The sequence below is a fragment of the Eptatretus burgeri genome, chromosome 11 (assembly GCF_056783735.1).
Source record: "Eptatretus burgeri isolate ZD-2024b chromosome 11, Ebu_testis_v1, whole genome shotgun sequence".
In the NCBI taxonomy this organism is placed as follows: domain Eukaryota; kingdom Metazoa; phylum Chordata; class Myxini; order Myxiniformes; family Myxinidae; genus Eptatretus; species Eptatretus burgeri.
In genome coordinates, this window is record NC_140971.1 from 89,142,864 (window position 1) to 89,161,010 (window position 18,147).

General features: G+C 42.0%; 1 protein-coding gene across 1 annotated transcript in view; it reads left to right on the plus strand.

The window, feature by feature from the left end:
- Positions 1-16,484, plus strand: part of LOC147017584 (mucosa-associated lymphoid tissue lymphoma translocation protein 1-like) — a 101,178-nt gene extending 84,694 nt beyond the window's left edge. Inside the window, 4 exon segments of the mRNA XM_085847315.1 lie at positions 2,950-3,107; positions 3,513-3,641; positions 9,329-9,681; positions 9,683-16,484. Coding sequence (XP_085703441.1) covers positions 2,950-3,107; positions 3,513-3,641; positions 9,329-9,681; positions 9,683-9,740 — 698 coding nt within the window. The 3' untranslated portion in view covers positions 9,741-16,484.
- Positions 16,485-18,147: the final 1,663 nt, after the last annotated feature.

Genomic DNA, 18,147 nt, shown 5'->3' on the forward strand with positions numbered 1-18,147 from the left:
GCGAGAAAGGAGTGTACCTCTGCACAACGAAAGAGTTTGACTTCATGAACTCACCCAAAAAGCTAGCTGATGGTTTGCAGCTCCCCTTACTGCAAACTCTCGAGGCCGTGTGGATAGGCGCAAGGTCTGAAAGTTCCGAGATTGGCACATTCGACCCAAACCTTCGCCCATCGCTGCCAGTGAGTGGACATTGAACCATGCAGGATTACCTCATGTGAACATGGCAGGCTTGGTGATTTATTTAATGGAGTCTGCAATTAGAAAGACGATGCTGCCATTCCCAACATTCAGGCAGACGTCTCAGAGAGAGACACCTTATCGGGTCTGGTTTGGTTGCTTCTTAACACCAATGGGAAAGGTTTGGTCAATATACCTTCATTAGGCATCAGATATGAAGCTTTTGGCCAAGTTTCATCAAAATCGTATTTTTGGTTCAAGCGATAATGATTGAAGTATTTACAGACTCAATGAATGACTGACTGACTCACCTATGGACACTGCTCGATCGCATAAGCTCACAGTACTAAAGTCCAGGTGAGCTAAAAATGGTATGTGCTGCTTCTTTGCTTGATACGCAGCATTTAAAAAGGATAGCGCATGGACAAATAACCTTAAGTTGCCAACCATTGTGCAGGCTTGATGGGCCTGCACAATGTGGTCTACTCCTCCATTGAAGTTCCAAGATGTGTATATATATATACAGTATATATATATATATATATATATATATATATATATATATATATATATATATATATATATATATATATATATATATATATATATAGAGTATATATATATATATATATATATATATATATATATATATATATATATATATATATATATATATATATATAGTTATGGTTCTCGGAACCATATGCATACAACATACAGTTATCCCGAGTCAGTTATTCCATCGATATACGTGGTTAGATCCCTTCCTTGTGTAGTGGGAAGACACGGGGGTGCGTTGCGATGGGCTTTAGTTAGGTTATTAAATCATTTTTTCCCTTTGATTTTATTCCCACCATTTCATTTATGAGGCAAAATCCACGAAAACCTACGGTACCCTCCCCAACGATCGCTTCTGAGGCAAAATCACAACGTGCACCATGGAGTAGACCGGCGCTTTGAGTATTCCACCGTCTATTCCAAACCAGACGTGGACGGTGAATCGCGTTCGTTTTGCACCCAGGTGGGCAGGCCAAACTAGCGTCTGGCCGAAACCCCGCCCAGAAAGGCGGACCACATGAAGGCCCGGTCCAATCGGATGATGACGTCGGTTTCGCCATGGCTCCTCCCCGAGCTCCGTGATCTATAAAGTACGGAGCAATCCTCAGAGTTGGGTCGAGTTGGTTTTGCGGGTCGTTGGAGAGGTCGAGTTAGAATTGCGAGTTGTTTGGTCGTTGAAGAGAATTGCAAGTTGGAGAGGTTGAAGAGAATTGTTGTGAGTGTTCCTGCTGCCTGGCTCTGCCTACGTCTTGCCTCGATGGCCTGCCTAATGTACTGGTCCTCGCCCACACGACCTTGACCAAACCTCTTGTCTGGTCCTGCTACTGCTCATCTCTCGCCTCTTTGGACTCCGCCAGACACGATTACCACACGTGCGGCTGTGGACTGAATTGCACAGCTTTTGTTGGGTGCCACACCACAGAGCATCCCTTCCCTCGAAATGCTCAGGTACCAAAAACTGTGACCTGAACTCCCTCCCTCCCTGGCTGCAAAAATCCTTTGCCTTTCATTGGGTTTATTTTGTCTGAGTGTGTGTCTAAGTGTGTTGGCGCCTGTCCGTTAGATAAGCCTGTAGAAGATCTTCATTGTTGTAATTGTTGCTTTTATTAATCTCGCGTCAAGCCTGCACTGTGTCCGCTTTTGTAAGTTGCTTGTAAAATTGCCGCACCACACCTCTCTCATCTTTCCCTGCATTACATCCTCAATAAACCTTTTGTTGTGCCACATGCTTTTCCTCGCTTATTGTAAATAAATAATTATTGAATAAATGTTCCCAGCTCACCTTTGTCTTTTCCCTCATTGGTCCAGCATGGTTCGGATCTAAGTTTAGCCGGGTTTTTTTTTCCCAAAACACCGTTCCTTCTAGCCGTTACGTCCTTGGCAGTACCACTCGGCTGCATCCGATCCGGAAAGGTGATCCATAGTTGGTAGAGTGATCCAGTTTGGACAAGGAGTACCGAGGGTGTGGTTCCCCGGTGGTTAAACCGTGTGGTTAATTAGGTAACCCGATTCTAGACAGGAGGACCCCAGGTCACGCGGTTGAGTTATTGGCATCCACAGTCGGTTAAGCGACCCGCCGCATCACGGAATTATCCGTGAGTGACGGCCTACAATTCCGGAGTCTGGTGGGAGCCGAGACAGCTTTCCCACCTCGTGGTCTTCTCCCCCGGCCCGCAATATATATATATATATATATATATATATATATATATATATATATATTTTTTTTTTTTTTTTATATATTCTCTCTCTCTCTCTCTCTCTCTCTCTCTCTCTCTCTCTCTCTCTCTCTCTCTCTCTCTCTCTCTCTCTCTCTCTCTCTCTCTCTCTCTCTCTCTCTCTCTCTCTCTCTCTCTCTCTCTCTCTCTCTCTCTCTCTCTCTCTCTCTCTCTCTCTCTCTCTCTCTCTCTCTCTCTCTCTCTCTCTCTCTCTCTTTCTCTCTCTCTCTCTCTCCCCCTCTCTCAGCTCTGAGAAGGTCCATCAGATATACCTCGATGGTTATTGTCGATTTACTTTGTGATGAAAGGTGACCAATTGTTCTGGAACCTTTTTCCATTATACTTATTTTTCACTTGTTTTTACCATGCTTGTTTTAACTTTTAAATGGGGTTTCATCCCCACCAAAATACTTCATTGGAATGGAAGCTGTTTGGCTATTTAACTGAATGCATATCACTAAAGTAGTTAATTTGTCTTCCTCTTCTGTCTGTCCAGAGCTACCAGCACCCATACGTCATGATTTCGCGTCTGGTGCTCAAGTTCAGCTCTGCTTTTCTGCGGAGTTCAGCAATGTGCTCGTAATCTTTTTGCGTATCCTGCGACCGGTCCAAGGTGCCCTCTCCTCTTCAATCTGCCTTACAAACCTTCCAATGGTAGGCTTTTTGTGCTGCAATGGCTCTGAAATCCATTTAATGCACAGCAATATCTTTGCCATTGTGGTTGCATTTCCTGCAACAGGCCTTTAGAGGTCATGGCTTAGTCAGCCAGGTTTGATACTTGCATCCCTCATGCAGATGTCACTTTTTGTCCTTGTCATCCTCATAATCTCAAAGTTGTAAAGTTTATATCAGAGGTAAATTGAAAATTCAAGCAAATACGTCATAGGAATTCCAAAATATGATTTGTACACAAATTGGTTTGGTGCTTCTGTTGTTCGTTTTTTTTTATTTTTGACTCGCAACCATAACTAATGTAGCATGGATCCTGGTTGTAGTTCTTGGTCTGCTTACGTCATATTGACCGTGGTGTTTTTGCAATTGCTAATGCGTGGCCAACAGGAACTGAATGTGGATCCAAAAGCTGTGAACCGTGACAGCATTGAAGACTCAGGAAGCCCTGTGCTTTCGGCACAGACGTTTCCTCAAAACTGTGTGTACACGCGACTTTCAGGCCTGCAGGCACTGCAGGTAATGATTAGTTGTTGCATTTCTTACATTTGTTATACTGAATTAGCTTTGTGGTTCTGTGGTGCGTCTTTCAAAGAAGAACGATAAGGGCATGGCTATGTAAAGTGCAGCAAACCGAGGCTACTATTTTTCATGCATTGTCCAATCCTTTGAGATGCCCTTCATGTTTGTCAGTTACTTTCATCACTCACTTTCCCCAAAACTTTTTTTTTTTAATCTCACCCATAAACCTTGCTCAATGCATTGATAATAATCATCCATTTTTAACAGTGTTGGCCGAATAGCATTGTCATCGAAACCCTTGACTCGTGATGACGAACTTGGGTTAAAATCCCACATATCATATGTGTCTGTCCATATATTACAGTGCCTTCAGAAAGTATTCACACCCCTCGACTTCACATTTTGTTGTGTTACAGCCTGAATTTAAAATGGATTAAATTAAAGAAAAAAATTGTCACCGATCTACAGAAAAATACCCCATAATGTCAAAGTGAAAACATGTTTTTAGAAATTTTTACAACCTAATTAGAAATAAAAAGCTGAAATGTCTCAAGTCAATAAGTATTCACCCCTTTGCTTTGATACCCCAAATTGAGCTCAGGTTCCTCCAATTTCCTTTGATCATCCTTGAGATGTCTACAACTTGACTGGAGTCCAGGTGTGGCCAATTAAATTGGTTGGACACGATTTCGAAAGAAACACACCTTTCTATATTAGGTCCCGCAGTAGACAGTGCATGTTAGAGTTGACAACTCTATCATGAAGTCCAAGGAACTGTCTGTAGAACTCTGAGATAGAATTGTGAGGAGGTATAGATCTGGGAAGGGTATAAAACAATTTCTAGAGTGTTGAAAGTTCCCAAGAGCACATTGAGCTCCATCATTCGGAAATGGAAAGAATATGGAACTACCCAGACTCTTCCTCGAGCTGGCTGTCCGACCAAACTGAGCAACTGGACAAGAAGGACCTTGGTCAGGGAGCTGATCAACAACCCTGACAGAATTACAGAGTTCCCTGGCTGAGATGGGAGAACCTGCCAGAAGGCTAACAGTCTCTGCTGCACTTCACAAATCTTGGTTTTATGGGGGATATGGCAAAACGGAAGCCAATCCTGAGAAAAAGGCACATGACTACACCTAGAGTTTGTAAAAAGGCACATGAAAGACTCTGACAGCATGAGACAAAAGATTCTGTGGTCTGATGAAATGAAAGTTGAACTCTTTGTCCTGAATGCAAAGCGCTACATCTGGCAGAAACGCAGCACAGCTCATCACCCATCTAACACCATACCTACTTTGAAGCATGGTGGTAGCAGCATCATGCTATGGTGATGTTTTTCAGTGGCAGGGACTGCGAGACTTGTATGGATAGAGGAAACAATGAATGGAGCCAAATACAGGCAAATCCTTTCGGAGAACCTGCTTCAGAGTGCAAAAGACCTGAGACTGCAGAAAAGATTTATGTTCCAACAGCACAATGACCCCCAATCGTACAGCCAAAGCAACACTGGAATGGCTTCAGAACAAGAACGTGAAAGTCCTCGAGTGACCCAGACAAAGCCCAGACTTGAATCCCATTGAGAATCTGTGGAAAGACTTGAAGATTGCTGTCCACCGACATTCCCCATCCAACTTGACAGAGCTTGAGAACATGTACAAGGAAGATTGCAAGAAAATCCCCAAATCCAGATGTGCAAAGCTGATACAGACATACCCAAGAAGACTCGAACCTGTAATCACTGCCAAAAGCACTTTTACAAAGTATTGACCCAGGGGGGTTGAATACTTATTGACACAAGACATTTCAGCTTTTTTATGTTTTATTAATTTGTAAAAAATTCTATAAACATATTTTCACTTTGTCATTATGGGGTATTTTGTGAAGATCGGTGACAAAACATTTAAATTTGATCCACTTTAAATTCAAGCTGTAACACAACAAAACGTGACAAAAGTCGAGGGGTGTGAATACTTTATGAAGACACTGTATACAATGCAATGTGAAGTGTGGTGTCTGTCTGTGCGTTTGTATGTTCAGCCGTCTCCCGTTTCCGAGGGTGGCCACTTCCCGCCCTGGGTTTGAAAAGCTCCGCATTCAGGCAAAGCTCAACATGATACCAAGCGAGATGCATTTTAAACGTATCAACACAACATGGAATCACAGTTTGTTTATTAACAGTGCATTGAGAGACGACCTTGCCTCGAGGTATGCACACTCATCTCAAAGCTGTCGAGCCTGGGTTTGAATCTCGGCCCAGGTATAAGCTGTCATCCCAGTGTGTCACTGACTGGGTGAATCATCAATGTGTGTGCCGCCCTCTGATGGGCATTAAACTTGATGTCCCATCGACCGATATTAGTTGGTGGATGTTAAAGTTCCCAACAGTGTCCTTCACAAAGAGAAGACGAGCCATCAGCGGCAGCATGGCCGAATTACAAATTCCTGCCTGAACTACTGCTGGGAAGGCAATGGCAAACCACTAACAGGAACCAATACTGAAAGTCTTTGAACAAAGGTTGCAGTGTTAATCATTTAAAGAAAAACCTACATTTAAAAATAACATTTCATAAACTTCAAAGAGGTCCAAAATAAACTTGGATTTAATTATCGGTGGACTTGATGACACAATTTGTGAAGAATTGGAGTGTCCACTCAAAATGATAGAGCACAGCCATATAGAGAGAGAGGGGAGGAGGTGAGTGGGGGAGAAGGAGGAGGTGAGTGGGGGAGAAGGAGGAGGTGAGTGGGGGAGAGAGCAAGAGAGAGGTGAATAAGTGAGTGGAGGGTGAGAGAGAGAGAGAGAGAGAGAGAGAGAGAGAGAGAGAGAGAGAGAGAGAGAGAGAGAGAGAGAGAGAGAGAGAGAGAGAGAGAGAGAGGTGTGTGAGTAGGGGAGAGAGAGAGAGGCGAGTCAGGGAGAGCGAAAGAGAGAGGGGAGTCATATATATATCTCTCTCTCTCTCTCTCTCTCTCTCTCTCTCTCTCTCTCTCTCTCTCTCTCTCTCTCTCTCTCTCTCTCTCTCTCTCTCTCTCTCTCTCTCTCTCTCTCTCTCTCTCTCTCTCTCTCTCTCTCTCACAAAAGGCAAACATTGTGCAGGCTTTATGGGCCAAATGGTCTCTTTCTGTGTTGAAGTTCCTTGGAAGAGAAGTCTTCCATTATATATTGCAAACAGTGGTGTCTTCTATCTGTGTGTTCGTCTGTCTCCCATTTATGGCGGCCGCTTCCCATGTTGCGTTTGAAAAGGTCAACATTCACTTTTGAAATGCTGGGAGAACAGGCATGAATAATGTCGATGCCAAATTTTATTATGAAAGCAGGATATTCCACACTCTTTTTTTGACAAATTGAACCTCCGCCGCCTGATGTTGCACCACCATTTCGCCATGGGCAGAATAAGCAGCTCAGAGCTTTGGTTCTGAGTGAAACCAGGAGTGCAACACAACCTTTTTAAAGTCCATGAAATAATTTAAATTGATAGATTAACTTGAACTTTTCCCGTCATTGTGGACGGGTACTTTCCCTGGTTACCTCCATCTCCAAAGGTGGACGGAGGTTATGTTTTCACCCGTCTGTCTGTCTGTCTCTGTTACTCGGTGAAAGTATTTCTCCAAATATATTGGCCTGTGACGTCTTTGTTTGTCGTGATTTTTGTTCAGTTTTGAAGAAATCGTTCCGAATTTTTTTTTTCATGTACGGAGGATACTAGCCAAGGACAGAAACGCACATTTTTGGTCAGGATCTGGATCAATAGCCATCAAGTGATTCTTCACCATTGAGTGAGAGGACTAAAAACGATATTTAGCACGATATCTCAAAAATTTATCGATGGATTCAGACAAAACTTGGTGGATGGGTAGGTTGTGTGACGAGGAGGAATTGATTCGATTTTGGTGAAAATCTGAATCCGGACACGAGGATTTTTTTAATCTTTTAAGTGAGCCTTCGCCGTTGATGATAGGGCCAAAAACGATGTATAACATGGTGTTTAAAAATTCTGTGGACGAGTTATGACAAAACTTGGTTTTTGAGTTGGTTAGGTGACAAGAACAAGCTGATTTGATCTTGGTTAAGGTCCGGATGCAGATCTGGCCGATCGGTGAGATGCAAAATGTAATCTGTTCAGCCTGGCGGAGGGATGCGCTCTATGGAGTGCCGTTCTAGTTCATTCTGTTAAAACCAAGTGTCGCTCTATGAGTGATTTCAAGTTTGTTAGTTGGCAAAAAAAATTTCTCCAAGTCTGTTGGTCTGTTGGTCACATGATTTTTGGCCAAAGTTTTCAAACAATCGTTCTGAATTTTTTGTGTATGTCGGTGTGTGTTTTTTTTTTGCCAAGGACAGCAACACTTACTTTTTGGTGAACATCCAAATCCGGATCCGGATCCAAGAATTTTTTAAGTGATTCTTCACCATTGAGAGATGGGGTCAAAAACTATGTATAGCATGACATCTCAAAAAGTTGTGGACGAGTCGTGACAAAACTCGGTGGATGAGTTGGATAGGTGATGAGACAAGCCGATTCGATTTTGGTTCAGGTCCAGATTCAGATCTGACCGATCAGTGGGATACAGAATGTAAACTGTTCAGCAGGGCTGATGTATGGGCTCCACCGAGTGCCATTCTGTTTCGCCAAGTGTCACTCGATGAGCGATTTTTCATTTGTCTGCGTGTCTGTGAGCAGTACGTGTCGGTCATGGACGGATTCGGATTAAATTTCGTGGACAGGTCAAGTGTGTGAAAAGGACGAACTCCTAAGATTTTGGTAACGATCCCCGATCCGGATACGATAATTTCATTTCACCATTGAGAGATTGGGCCAAAAGCGATAAAGAGCATGATATTTCCCAAAGTTGTGGACGGATTATGACAAAATTTGGTGGACAGGTTGGGTAGGTGACAAGAACAAGTCCAGTAGATTTTGGTTCATGTCCGGCTGTAGATCCGGCCTATCAGTGGGATACTAAATGTAAACCCTTCAGGAGGTATGCGCTCTTCCGAGTGCTATTCCAATTGTCTATGATATCCTTGTCCTGGATGTGATGTATGTTGATCTAAGGACCCCCCCCCCCACTCACCCCCCCAAAGCCAAATGAAAATATTACTTTCCAGCTGTGATCTTTTTCACGTCACTTCTTCAAAAAATATTTACACTTCCATTGAAGGTAAATGATTCCTGCTTTCTTATTTCATGCATCCATCCATTGGGACCATACTCTGTGAAATGCATTGGTGCTGCCTAAGCAGTCTCCTTGGCTATTGGGCACAATCCTGGACGGGTTGCCACTCGAACACAGGATACCAACAAGCTGGCACTCATTTTGCCGACCTCGGAAGGATGACAGGCGGAGTCAACCCCACCTGGTATTTATTCAGTGGAAAACGGGGCTCAAACTCAGGACCCTAAGATCCCAAGCCAGCCACCCTAACCACTGAGCCAACACCAGGCTTATGCTCGAAACAATATGTCTCCACAATTCCCCCTAAAACGTTTCCATCAGTACTTTTGACATCACTTTAATGGTGCTGTGGCTCGGATGATAAATTCAATGCAACGATTCTTTCTGTGTTGTGCATCTGATGATCTTTGCTTTGTGTTTCCTTACAGAATGGTGACATTTTTGAAGTGATGTTTTCACCAGTTGTCCTTTTTATCATTATTTCTTCTCTCCTGTCATTTCGTGAACCACAGGGCCCTTTGATCTTCACTGTGGAGCTCCACAGCCAGCTTCATGACGATGTACACTGTGAGACATTATCTGTAGACGTTGGCTATCCGCTGGTTGCTGCATTGGACCTGCAGCGTCCCACCTGTGATGCACATAACTCTGGGACAAATAGCTCCTCAAGATCGGTTGCGGAAGTGCTGATGTCCTCCAAGACGGTTTCTGAAGCAAGCATTTCACCTGAGATCAACCGTAAAAAATGCACTTGTATGAAATGCTCTGCAAAAGCTCGCTCTCTGCCAGCTGTTCTAGTTTCCACTTTGCCTACTGTCCCAACTCCAAAGTCCAGCCCAAAGTTTGCATCACAGCCCCCAAGTCAGTGTAACTCGTAGATTGCCATTTCCAGGATCTTATGATGTTGCTGAGCATCATTCATAAACATTGCTTATGTTATCGATGTGTCTTAAAGACTGTTGGACAAGAGGAAGATTACAACTATGTGATTACTTGGATTCACATGTAGGAAATTATTGCTTTGTGTGAGGACCTCATCACCTTTGAGTTGGGACTCAGGGAATCTATATATATATATATATATATATATATATATATATATATATATATATATATATATATATATATATATATATATATATATATATATATACATACATACACACACTACCGGTCAAAAGTTTTAGAACACCCCCATTTTTCCTGTTTTTACTGAAATTTAAGCAGTTCAAGTCCAGTGAATAACCTGAAAGTACAAAGCTAAGCGGTAAACTGCCAGAGGTTAAAAAAAAAACAAAAAAAACTTAAGGTTAAAAACAAAAATCTGAAAAATAATGTAAGTTTCCGAGTTGTTTAAAAAGGCCCTTTTCAGGGAACAAGTAATGGGTTAGCAACTGCAGCTGTTCTGCAGCAATGGAAGTAAATCAAGCCTTGAGAGTCGATGCAAACAATTCCCACAGGTGTCCCAACTTTTGTTGATTAGTTACAAACCCTCTGTCTGTATAAAAGCAGTGTTGGAACAGAGTGTGTTGTTACACCCTCTGTCGCATTATTTGGACAATATTGCACTGCAGGAAGTAGTATATTGCTATCATAATGGCGAGAAAAAGACAATTAACAAAGGAAGACAGACAGATCATCATAACCCTTAAAAGTGTAGGTCTTTCCTTGAGAGGAATTGAAAAGAAAAGCCAAGGTGTCAGTGAGTACAGTTTCCTACACCATCAAAAGGCACTTGGAAACTGGAGGAAACTCTGACAGGAAGAGGTCTGGCAGACCCAAAGCCACAACACAATCAGAAGACAAGTTTCTTGCGTGAAAGGCGGCTCACACGACAGCAGGTTCAAGCACAGCTTAACAATGGTCAAAGTAAGGAGGTCTCAGTTTCAACTGTGAAGAGAAGACTTCGAGCTGCAGGTTTGACAGGTCGAGTGGCAGTAAGAAAGCCATTGCTAAAATGGCAAAATAAGAAAAAGAGGCTTGCCTGGGCCATGACGCACCACCAGTGGACGACTGAAAACTGGAAGAAGGTCTTATGGACTGATGAATCAAAATTTGAAATCTTCGGTTCATCATGCAGGGTTTTTGTACGCCGTCGTGTCGGCGAAAGGATGGTTCCTCAATGTGTGACACCAACTGTCAAACATGGAGGAGGAAGCGTGATGATCTGGACCTCTTTTGCTGGATCCAGAGTCGGCGACTTGCACAGAGCGACTCACCCTGAACCAAAAGGGCTACCACAACATTTTGCAGCGCCATGCAATACCCTCTGGTCTTCGCCGAGTTGGTCAGGCGTTCATCCTCCAGCAAGATAATGACCAAAAACATACCTCCAGGCTATGTCAGAACTACCTTCGAAGAGAAGAACAAGACGGTAGGCTTCAAATCATGGAATGGCCAGCACAGTCTCCAGACTTAAACCCCATCGAGCTGGTTTGGGATGAACTGGACAGAAGGGTGGAAGCAAAGCAACCGACAAGTGCAACACATTTGTGGGAACTTCTGCAACAGTGTTGGGAAGAACTTTCCGAACAATATTTGATTTCCATTGGAGAAAGAATGCCACGAGTATGTTCTTCTGTTTTCTGCAAAAGGTGGCTACTTTGATGCGTCAGAAATTTAGATTAAATTTTGTTCAACAAAACGATTCCATGATTTATTTTTTATCTGCAATTGTTTATTTGTTCGATGCTTTAATTTCAGAGTACATTGAAATATTAAACTGCCTAACTTTCAGTAAAACCTGGAAAAATGGGGGTGTTCTAAAACTTCTGACCGATAGTATATATATATATATATATATATATATATATATATATATATATATATATATATATATATATATATATATATATATATATATATATATATATATATATATATATATATATATATATATATATATATATACTAGCAGGGATACCCGTGCTCTGCACAGGAATCCCATGGATGACGGCGAGTCTAAAGGAGTACATGTCACAGTTAATTATAAAATTGTAGAGGCTGCCACCATTATTATTATTTTTCATCACCACTATAATATTATATTTTCCCCACCATGTTTTATATGCAGAAGACTCGAGTTCAAAAATGTTAAGATTTATTGCCGCATCAGATAAAAAACCATAATGCCTCAACAATGTGAGGCTGGTTTCATGTCATCATCTGCGATTTAATTAATTCTCAAGCAAATTCCGTTGGTCCCATGTCAATCGGCTGAACTTGAAAAATTAACGTTACGCAATCAGATGATGACGTCATAATTCGGAAATACAATTCTTTTACATCGGGACACTCCCGAGTACATGTTATGTCAGCATGTGAAGTTTGGTGAGGATCAGTCCAGTACTTTTTGCGTGCATAGATCACAGAGAAACACACAGACAGACAAACTTTCAACTATGTATATATATATATATATATATATATATATATATATATATATATATATATATATATATATATATATATATATATATATATATATATATATATGAAAGGCACGGTCTGTCCGTGAAGTCGTGTGACTAAATGTCTATTAGTTACGTACCATTGGAAGGTACCTTTCGACCCTTTACATTCTGAGACCCCTTCGACTGTTAAAGACCCTCAAGACTCAAAATACCCCGAAGATCCAGGGGACGTAAAAGTCTCCGAGACCACAAAGACCCACAAGTCCCCTTTTACCTTTCAACACTTTAGACACCTTTAGATCCCTTCACCTGTTGGCCATTTTAGACGCAAGAACCTTTCAACCTGTACACCCCTTAAGTCCCTTTAGACCCCGTACAACCTTCAGACAGATTAGACAGTATAGACCCTTGCCCATTTACAAATAAATCAATACGTGTGTGTGTGTCCTCCATAAGTCCAAAACCATGAAACCTTGCAGTCTGAAACTTTGCACACATACAAAGGGAATGCCAAGGAAGTGCATGAGAGAAAATTGTGTGTTTGGGTTAATTAAAACACCCCTTTTGAAGATAATTAACGGCCTTATTTAATTATATCCTTTATCAGGCGCATCCTCAGTCACCTAACTCTCTATGGGGTCTTAAGGCGTATCCTTGCTTACTTCGCTGGGGTCTGAAGCTGCCATGTTTTTTGGCCTGCTCAACCATGCTTTGACTTGGAACAGGCCACAATGATTTCTTAACGATAAAGTTTTTTTTTTCACTTTCCTCACTGATATTATCGAATGCCTGTTCATCATAGCTACGAAATGCTGGATACATTACAATGCTTATAAAGGCCTGGAGATGCCAGCGTTCATGGCTTTATTTAATTTCCGCATGTCATAACCTCGAGAACCTCTGAAACTAAGCTGAATTACAGAACTGAAACTAAGCTGAATTACAAAATTTAAGCTCCAGAATCAAACTTAGAAGCAGTTCCGACTCCTTAAAAAGTGTTCATTTGTCCAATTCAGTCATTTGACATTTCGGGCGTCTCTGGGAGGTGGATGCTTAATATCGTGACCCCTTACCAGGTTTGAGTTCAGGGTTCAAGAGAAAGTAGCCAGTGTTCAGGAGAAACAGTATCACCATTGAAAAGCTGTCCTCTCCCCTTCCCTCCCTCTCTCTCTCCCCTCTTCCTCTTCCTCTCTCGCCTCTCTTCTCTCCCCCCCCCCTCCCTTTAATGCTGGGTTCAGGAGAAAGTAGTCAGTGAGTAGGATATGATGTGAATCAGTTCTGTTGCTAAAAAGATTAGAGTGAAAAGACCATTGCAGGCTTCAATAATTTTCAAAAACTATACAGTACTTGTTCTTGGATGAAGGTACCCAATTAAACTACTTGTCCAGATGAATTTTGTTCTTGTACTTCAAAGCGTTCGTTGATTGATAATCACATGCCAAGTGAACCATTTTGTTGGAGTGCTTAAGCTAATTGGTGAGCACTCTACAATATTCGCACCATCACTGAATACTATATATGTCGCGATCAACTTGAACAAAGTTCAGGTGCACTCGTATGCATTGTTGGCCAAGTGTTGTTCTGCAGTGAAACAGGTGGCGGCTGGCTCACCGAAAATGTGAAATTTTATTTTCCGTGACATTTCCCCTTTTTGTTCTTCCATTATACGCCCCGTGACTTCGACATAGATAAATACAAATAAAAATTAAATGTTTCACTTTTAAAAGTTTCTTCAACCGTTTCATGGATTGTGTGGTGAAGCCATTTGGCACGCATTCTTAAAGTTTCAATGGTGATACTGCGGTTCTATACCAGAGGTAGAAAAGAAAAGTAAATTATATGATCAGAACGAGAAAAAAATATTTTTAGTAATGAAGTAATGAATCGCCACATCACGGAAGGAAAGCCGAGAGGTACGCATGCTCACTGTGTAGCCTGGATTTAAATCCCAACCCAGCTATAAACTGTCATCCCAGTGATTCACAGGCAGGGTGATTCATCAGTGTGCGTGCCGTCACTTGGATGGACAATAAACTGGGTGTCATCTGGCAGAATTCCGACAAACCCTACCCGCTCTCTCCCTCTCTCTGACCCCTCTCCTCTCCCCCCTCCCCCACCCCACTTTTCTCTTCCCTGACTCTCTGTCTCCCTGTCTGTCTCTCCCTCTCTCCCAACCCTCCCCCTGGTCCCCCACCCTTCCCCCTCTGTTGAGGGGATTGTAGCATGTATGAATCGGATTCGGAGTGAGCCGACCGGTGAGGTGCAAAGGTTGCTTCATATGCAAGCATTCATGCATGCAGGCAGACCTTTCCCAAGAACATAGCATGGGTTTTAAATACTCATGCCCAAGGTCTCAGTGTGTGTGTGTGTGTGTGTGTGTGTGTGTGTGTGTGTGTGTGTGTGTGTGTGTGTGTGTGTGTGTGTGTGTGTGTGTGTGTGTGTGTGTGTGTGTGTGTGTGTGTGTGTGTGTGTGTGTGTGTGTGTATATGTGTCATTGATTGGTATCTACATACGAGTTTCAAAATGTGGAATGGAGTCCTCCCAGGACGGGCTCAAAGTATTCACCTTTATTTCGGTAAGGGGTCACGATTCATGGACCAAGCTGTGAAGTTTTCTGTTCTCAAAAATTTATGCCGAGGGCTCTCTTCAGGATCGTTGCTGAGCCCCCCCCCTCCGGACGACTTATGACTGCAGTTCGTTTGTAGTAATATTCCAGGCGATGGTTTTTAATATCTCTGTGAGGTTCTTCATCATCATTCCAGTAGCTCCAACTTTCACCGGTACAATTTTGGCATTCTTCATCTTCCAGGATCTTTTCACTTCATTCTTGAGGTCTTGATGTTTGGTCATTTTCTTGATTTCTGCATTGTTTTGTCCAAAATCACTGTTAATGACACCTCACGTAGCAATGCCTTCTTCTCTTTTTTTTGTACCTAAGTATGATATCTGTTTGCAACGCTTTGTTTTCAATGGTCACGCTTGATGGAATCATTAGGTCGGATGTGAGCGTTACTTCCATGTTTTCAGTGTTTGCTTTTGGTTCATGTTCCCACAAATTTTTCTGGAACTGGGACATCAAAGTTTTTGCAGATGTGCCAGTGGATTACATTATAAACTCTGTTGTGTCATTGTGTGTACAGCTGTTCTGACATGTTGGGTGTGTGTGTTTGTGTGCAGTCATTAAGCATAACATATCACTCTCTTTGCTGATGCCATCTCGACCCCTCACCTTTCTCTTTATTTCCCACCCCTACCCTCTCTCTCTCTCTCTCTCTCTCTCACCCTCTCCTCGTACCTCTCCCTTCCCGCAGTGTATAGCAACGCTTCGTGAGGTGTCACTCTCCACACCTCCTCCACGCCCTTCCTCGCTTCCCCTCCTCTTCTTCTGTCTTCTCCCCCCCCCCCCTTTAACTCTGCGAGTGAAGCGACGGGTTGTATTTGCAAATTACAAATACAGATATCACCACCAATATTACAAGTAAATTTGAACAAAATAAATGTTTGTATCATGATTGGTGTAAATCCTGACAACACAGCAAATCTGTGACATCAATCTCTGCAGCGACGTGTGGAGAGACGAGCGAAGCGAGCCGATCCACACGAGTTCAGGCTCAGCAGTGACAAAAATATAAGTGGAATTGTAAATGGGAAGGGGTTCAGGAGAACGTAGCCGGTGAGTGGTACATAGTTACAGTCAGTAGGATATGATGTGAATCAGTTCTGTTGCTAAAAAGATTAGGGTGAAAAGACCATTGCAGGCTTCAATAATTTTCAAAAACTGTACAGTACTTGTTCTTGGATGAAGGTACCCAATTAAACTACTTGTCCAGATGAATTTTGTCCTTGTACGATCAGATCATGATCTCAAATGTACCTATCCTCATCAGCACTGGAGTAGCGATCTCGTTATCCTTAATGATGTATTTTAAATTTATTCATTTGGTTGAACAGCATTTTTTTTCTGACAGGACTCTGCAACAGCAGAACAATAGTGGACAATGGATTGAGACAATTTTTTTTTTCTACCGTCTATTCTCCAACAATGCTCTCTTAGTCCTCTGACCCTCCCCAGAAACTCTATGATGCATGTGTTCTTCCAGTAACCCCCTCCTGGTTAAACTTCCAAAATCTGGGCTGATTGCACACAACCCTTTTATTCCAACGAGAGCAAGTCAGTTTCACCTCATCCTAAGTTCACAGTTCAAGTCAGTCATTGTCATTGTGATACATGAAATAAAAACGATTTTATACTCTTCGTCAGGTTTTGACTTTCCCATTCTGTTTAAAATAATAAATAAGGTTTACCCAGGTGAAGAACAGGTATCTTTGGTCATATATAAATGTGTGTGTGTGTGTGTGTGTGTATAGTTCAACATATGTATATATATATATATATATATATATATATATATATATATATATATATATATATATATATATATATATATATATATATATATATATATATACACGAGTACATGCCCGTACATGAATAAATAAATAAATAAATAAATAAATAATAAAAAACTTTCAAACCGCGTGCCAGAAACGACAAACACACAGGCCGTTCCTTCGCTCTCGTAAACGATGACTGGATTGGGGCATTGTGTTTATCTATAAATGCGCATAAGAAACCGAGAAATTATTAGAATACACGAAGTCATCACTATCCGGAAGTCCGTACGTTGTAACCCGTAATGGGGAACGTGGCTGAGGATCTCTTCCCCATGGGCCATGCCTACGCAGTAACGTGTCCTGTCATTGGTTTGGTAAATAAATGGCCATAACTTGGGAACCACTTATCCGATTAATATCAAACCTTGAAAAGGCACATCCTCAGGTCCCCAGCAATATACCTGGCAAGTTTCAATTAGATCGGACCAGTGGTTGTCGAGAAACAGCGGTCACAGACAGACAGACAGACACACACACACACACACTGCTGGAATTATATATATATATATATATATATATATATATATATATATATATATATATATATATATATATATATATCTTGTTGCGGCCACGGGTACCGAGACACCACCTTGTCACTCAGGGGGATTATTCCCCGGTTGTCCTCGGTGGAGCCGGACCTGGGACCACCGCTCACAATTAACGTTGTGGTACGGTGGGTTGTTTTAGAACCACGAACGCCACCCAGTCAACCAGGAGTTCCAGTGTCCACCGTCTAATTATTCCGTTTAACTCGAGGTCCTGTTACCTGAGGAGGGAGCACGCCCTCGGCAAAGCACCAATGTTATCTCGATTAGATGTTAATTAGGGTGGCCAAGCATTTTAACCGCTGGTGCGTGCAGACTATTCTTGATCAAATCTGTGGTAATTACCTCCCAGTCTATCGAGGTTCGGACAATGCTACACCAAAATCTAATCAGTTCGTCCTTGTCACTCCTGTCCACAACTTTCTAAGACATCCTGTATACAAGCAAACAAACAGAGACAGGCAGGGGTGAAAACATAACCTCCGTCCACCTTAGGTGGAGGAGTTAAATAATTACTTTATGCTTATGCTATACGTTCACTTTTCGGAAATAACTACACGAAATTCAGCAACTTTAAACCACGAGGAATCATTTCCACAACAGTATTTTCGGAATGCTGATGAAATTTCTTGGTTTACTGCTTTATCAATCCACAAACTGAGAGTATCATGCACATTGTTATTGATTATTATACATTACGCAGTTCTCGTAAGAGCAGCCATCCCCAGTGAGGGGAAACTAGAAGAGCACTCGGTAGAGCACATACCTCCGCCACGTAATGTCTGATCCATGAGAACATATCGGGCCCAATACATTTTTGAAATATCATGCTATCCAGTACGACATCGTTTTTTGGCCTCATTTCTCAATGGTGAAGAATCACTTTAGAAAATAAATAATTCTCATATCCAGATC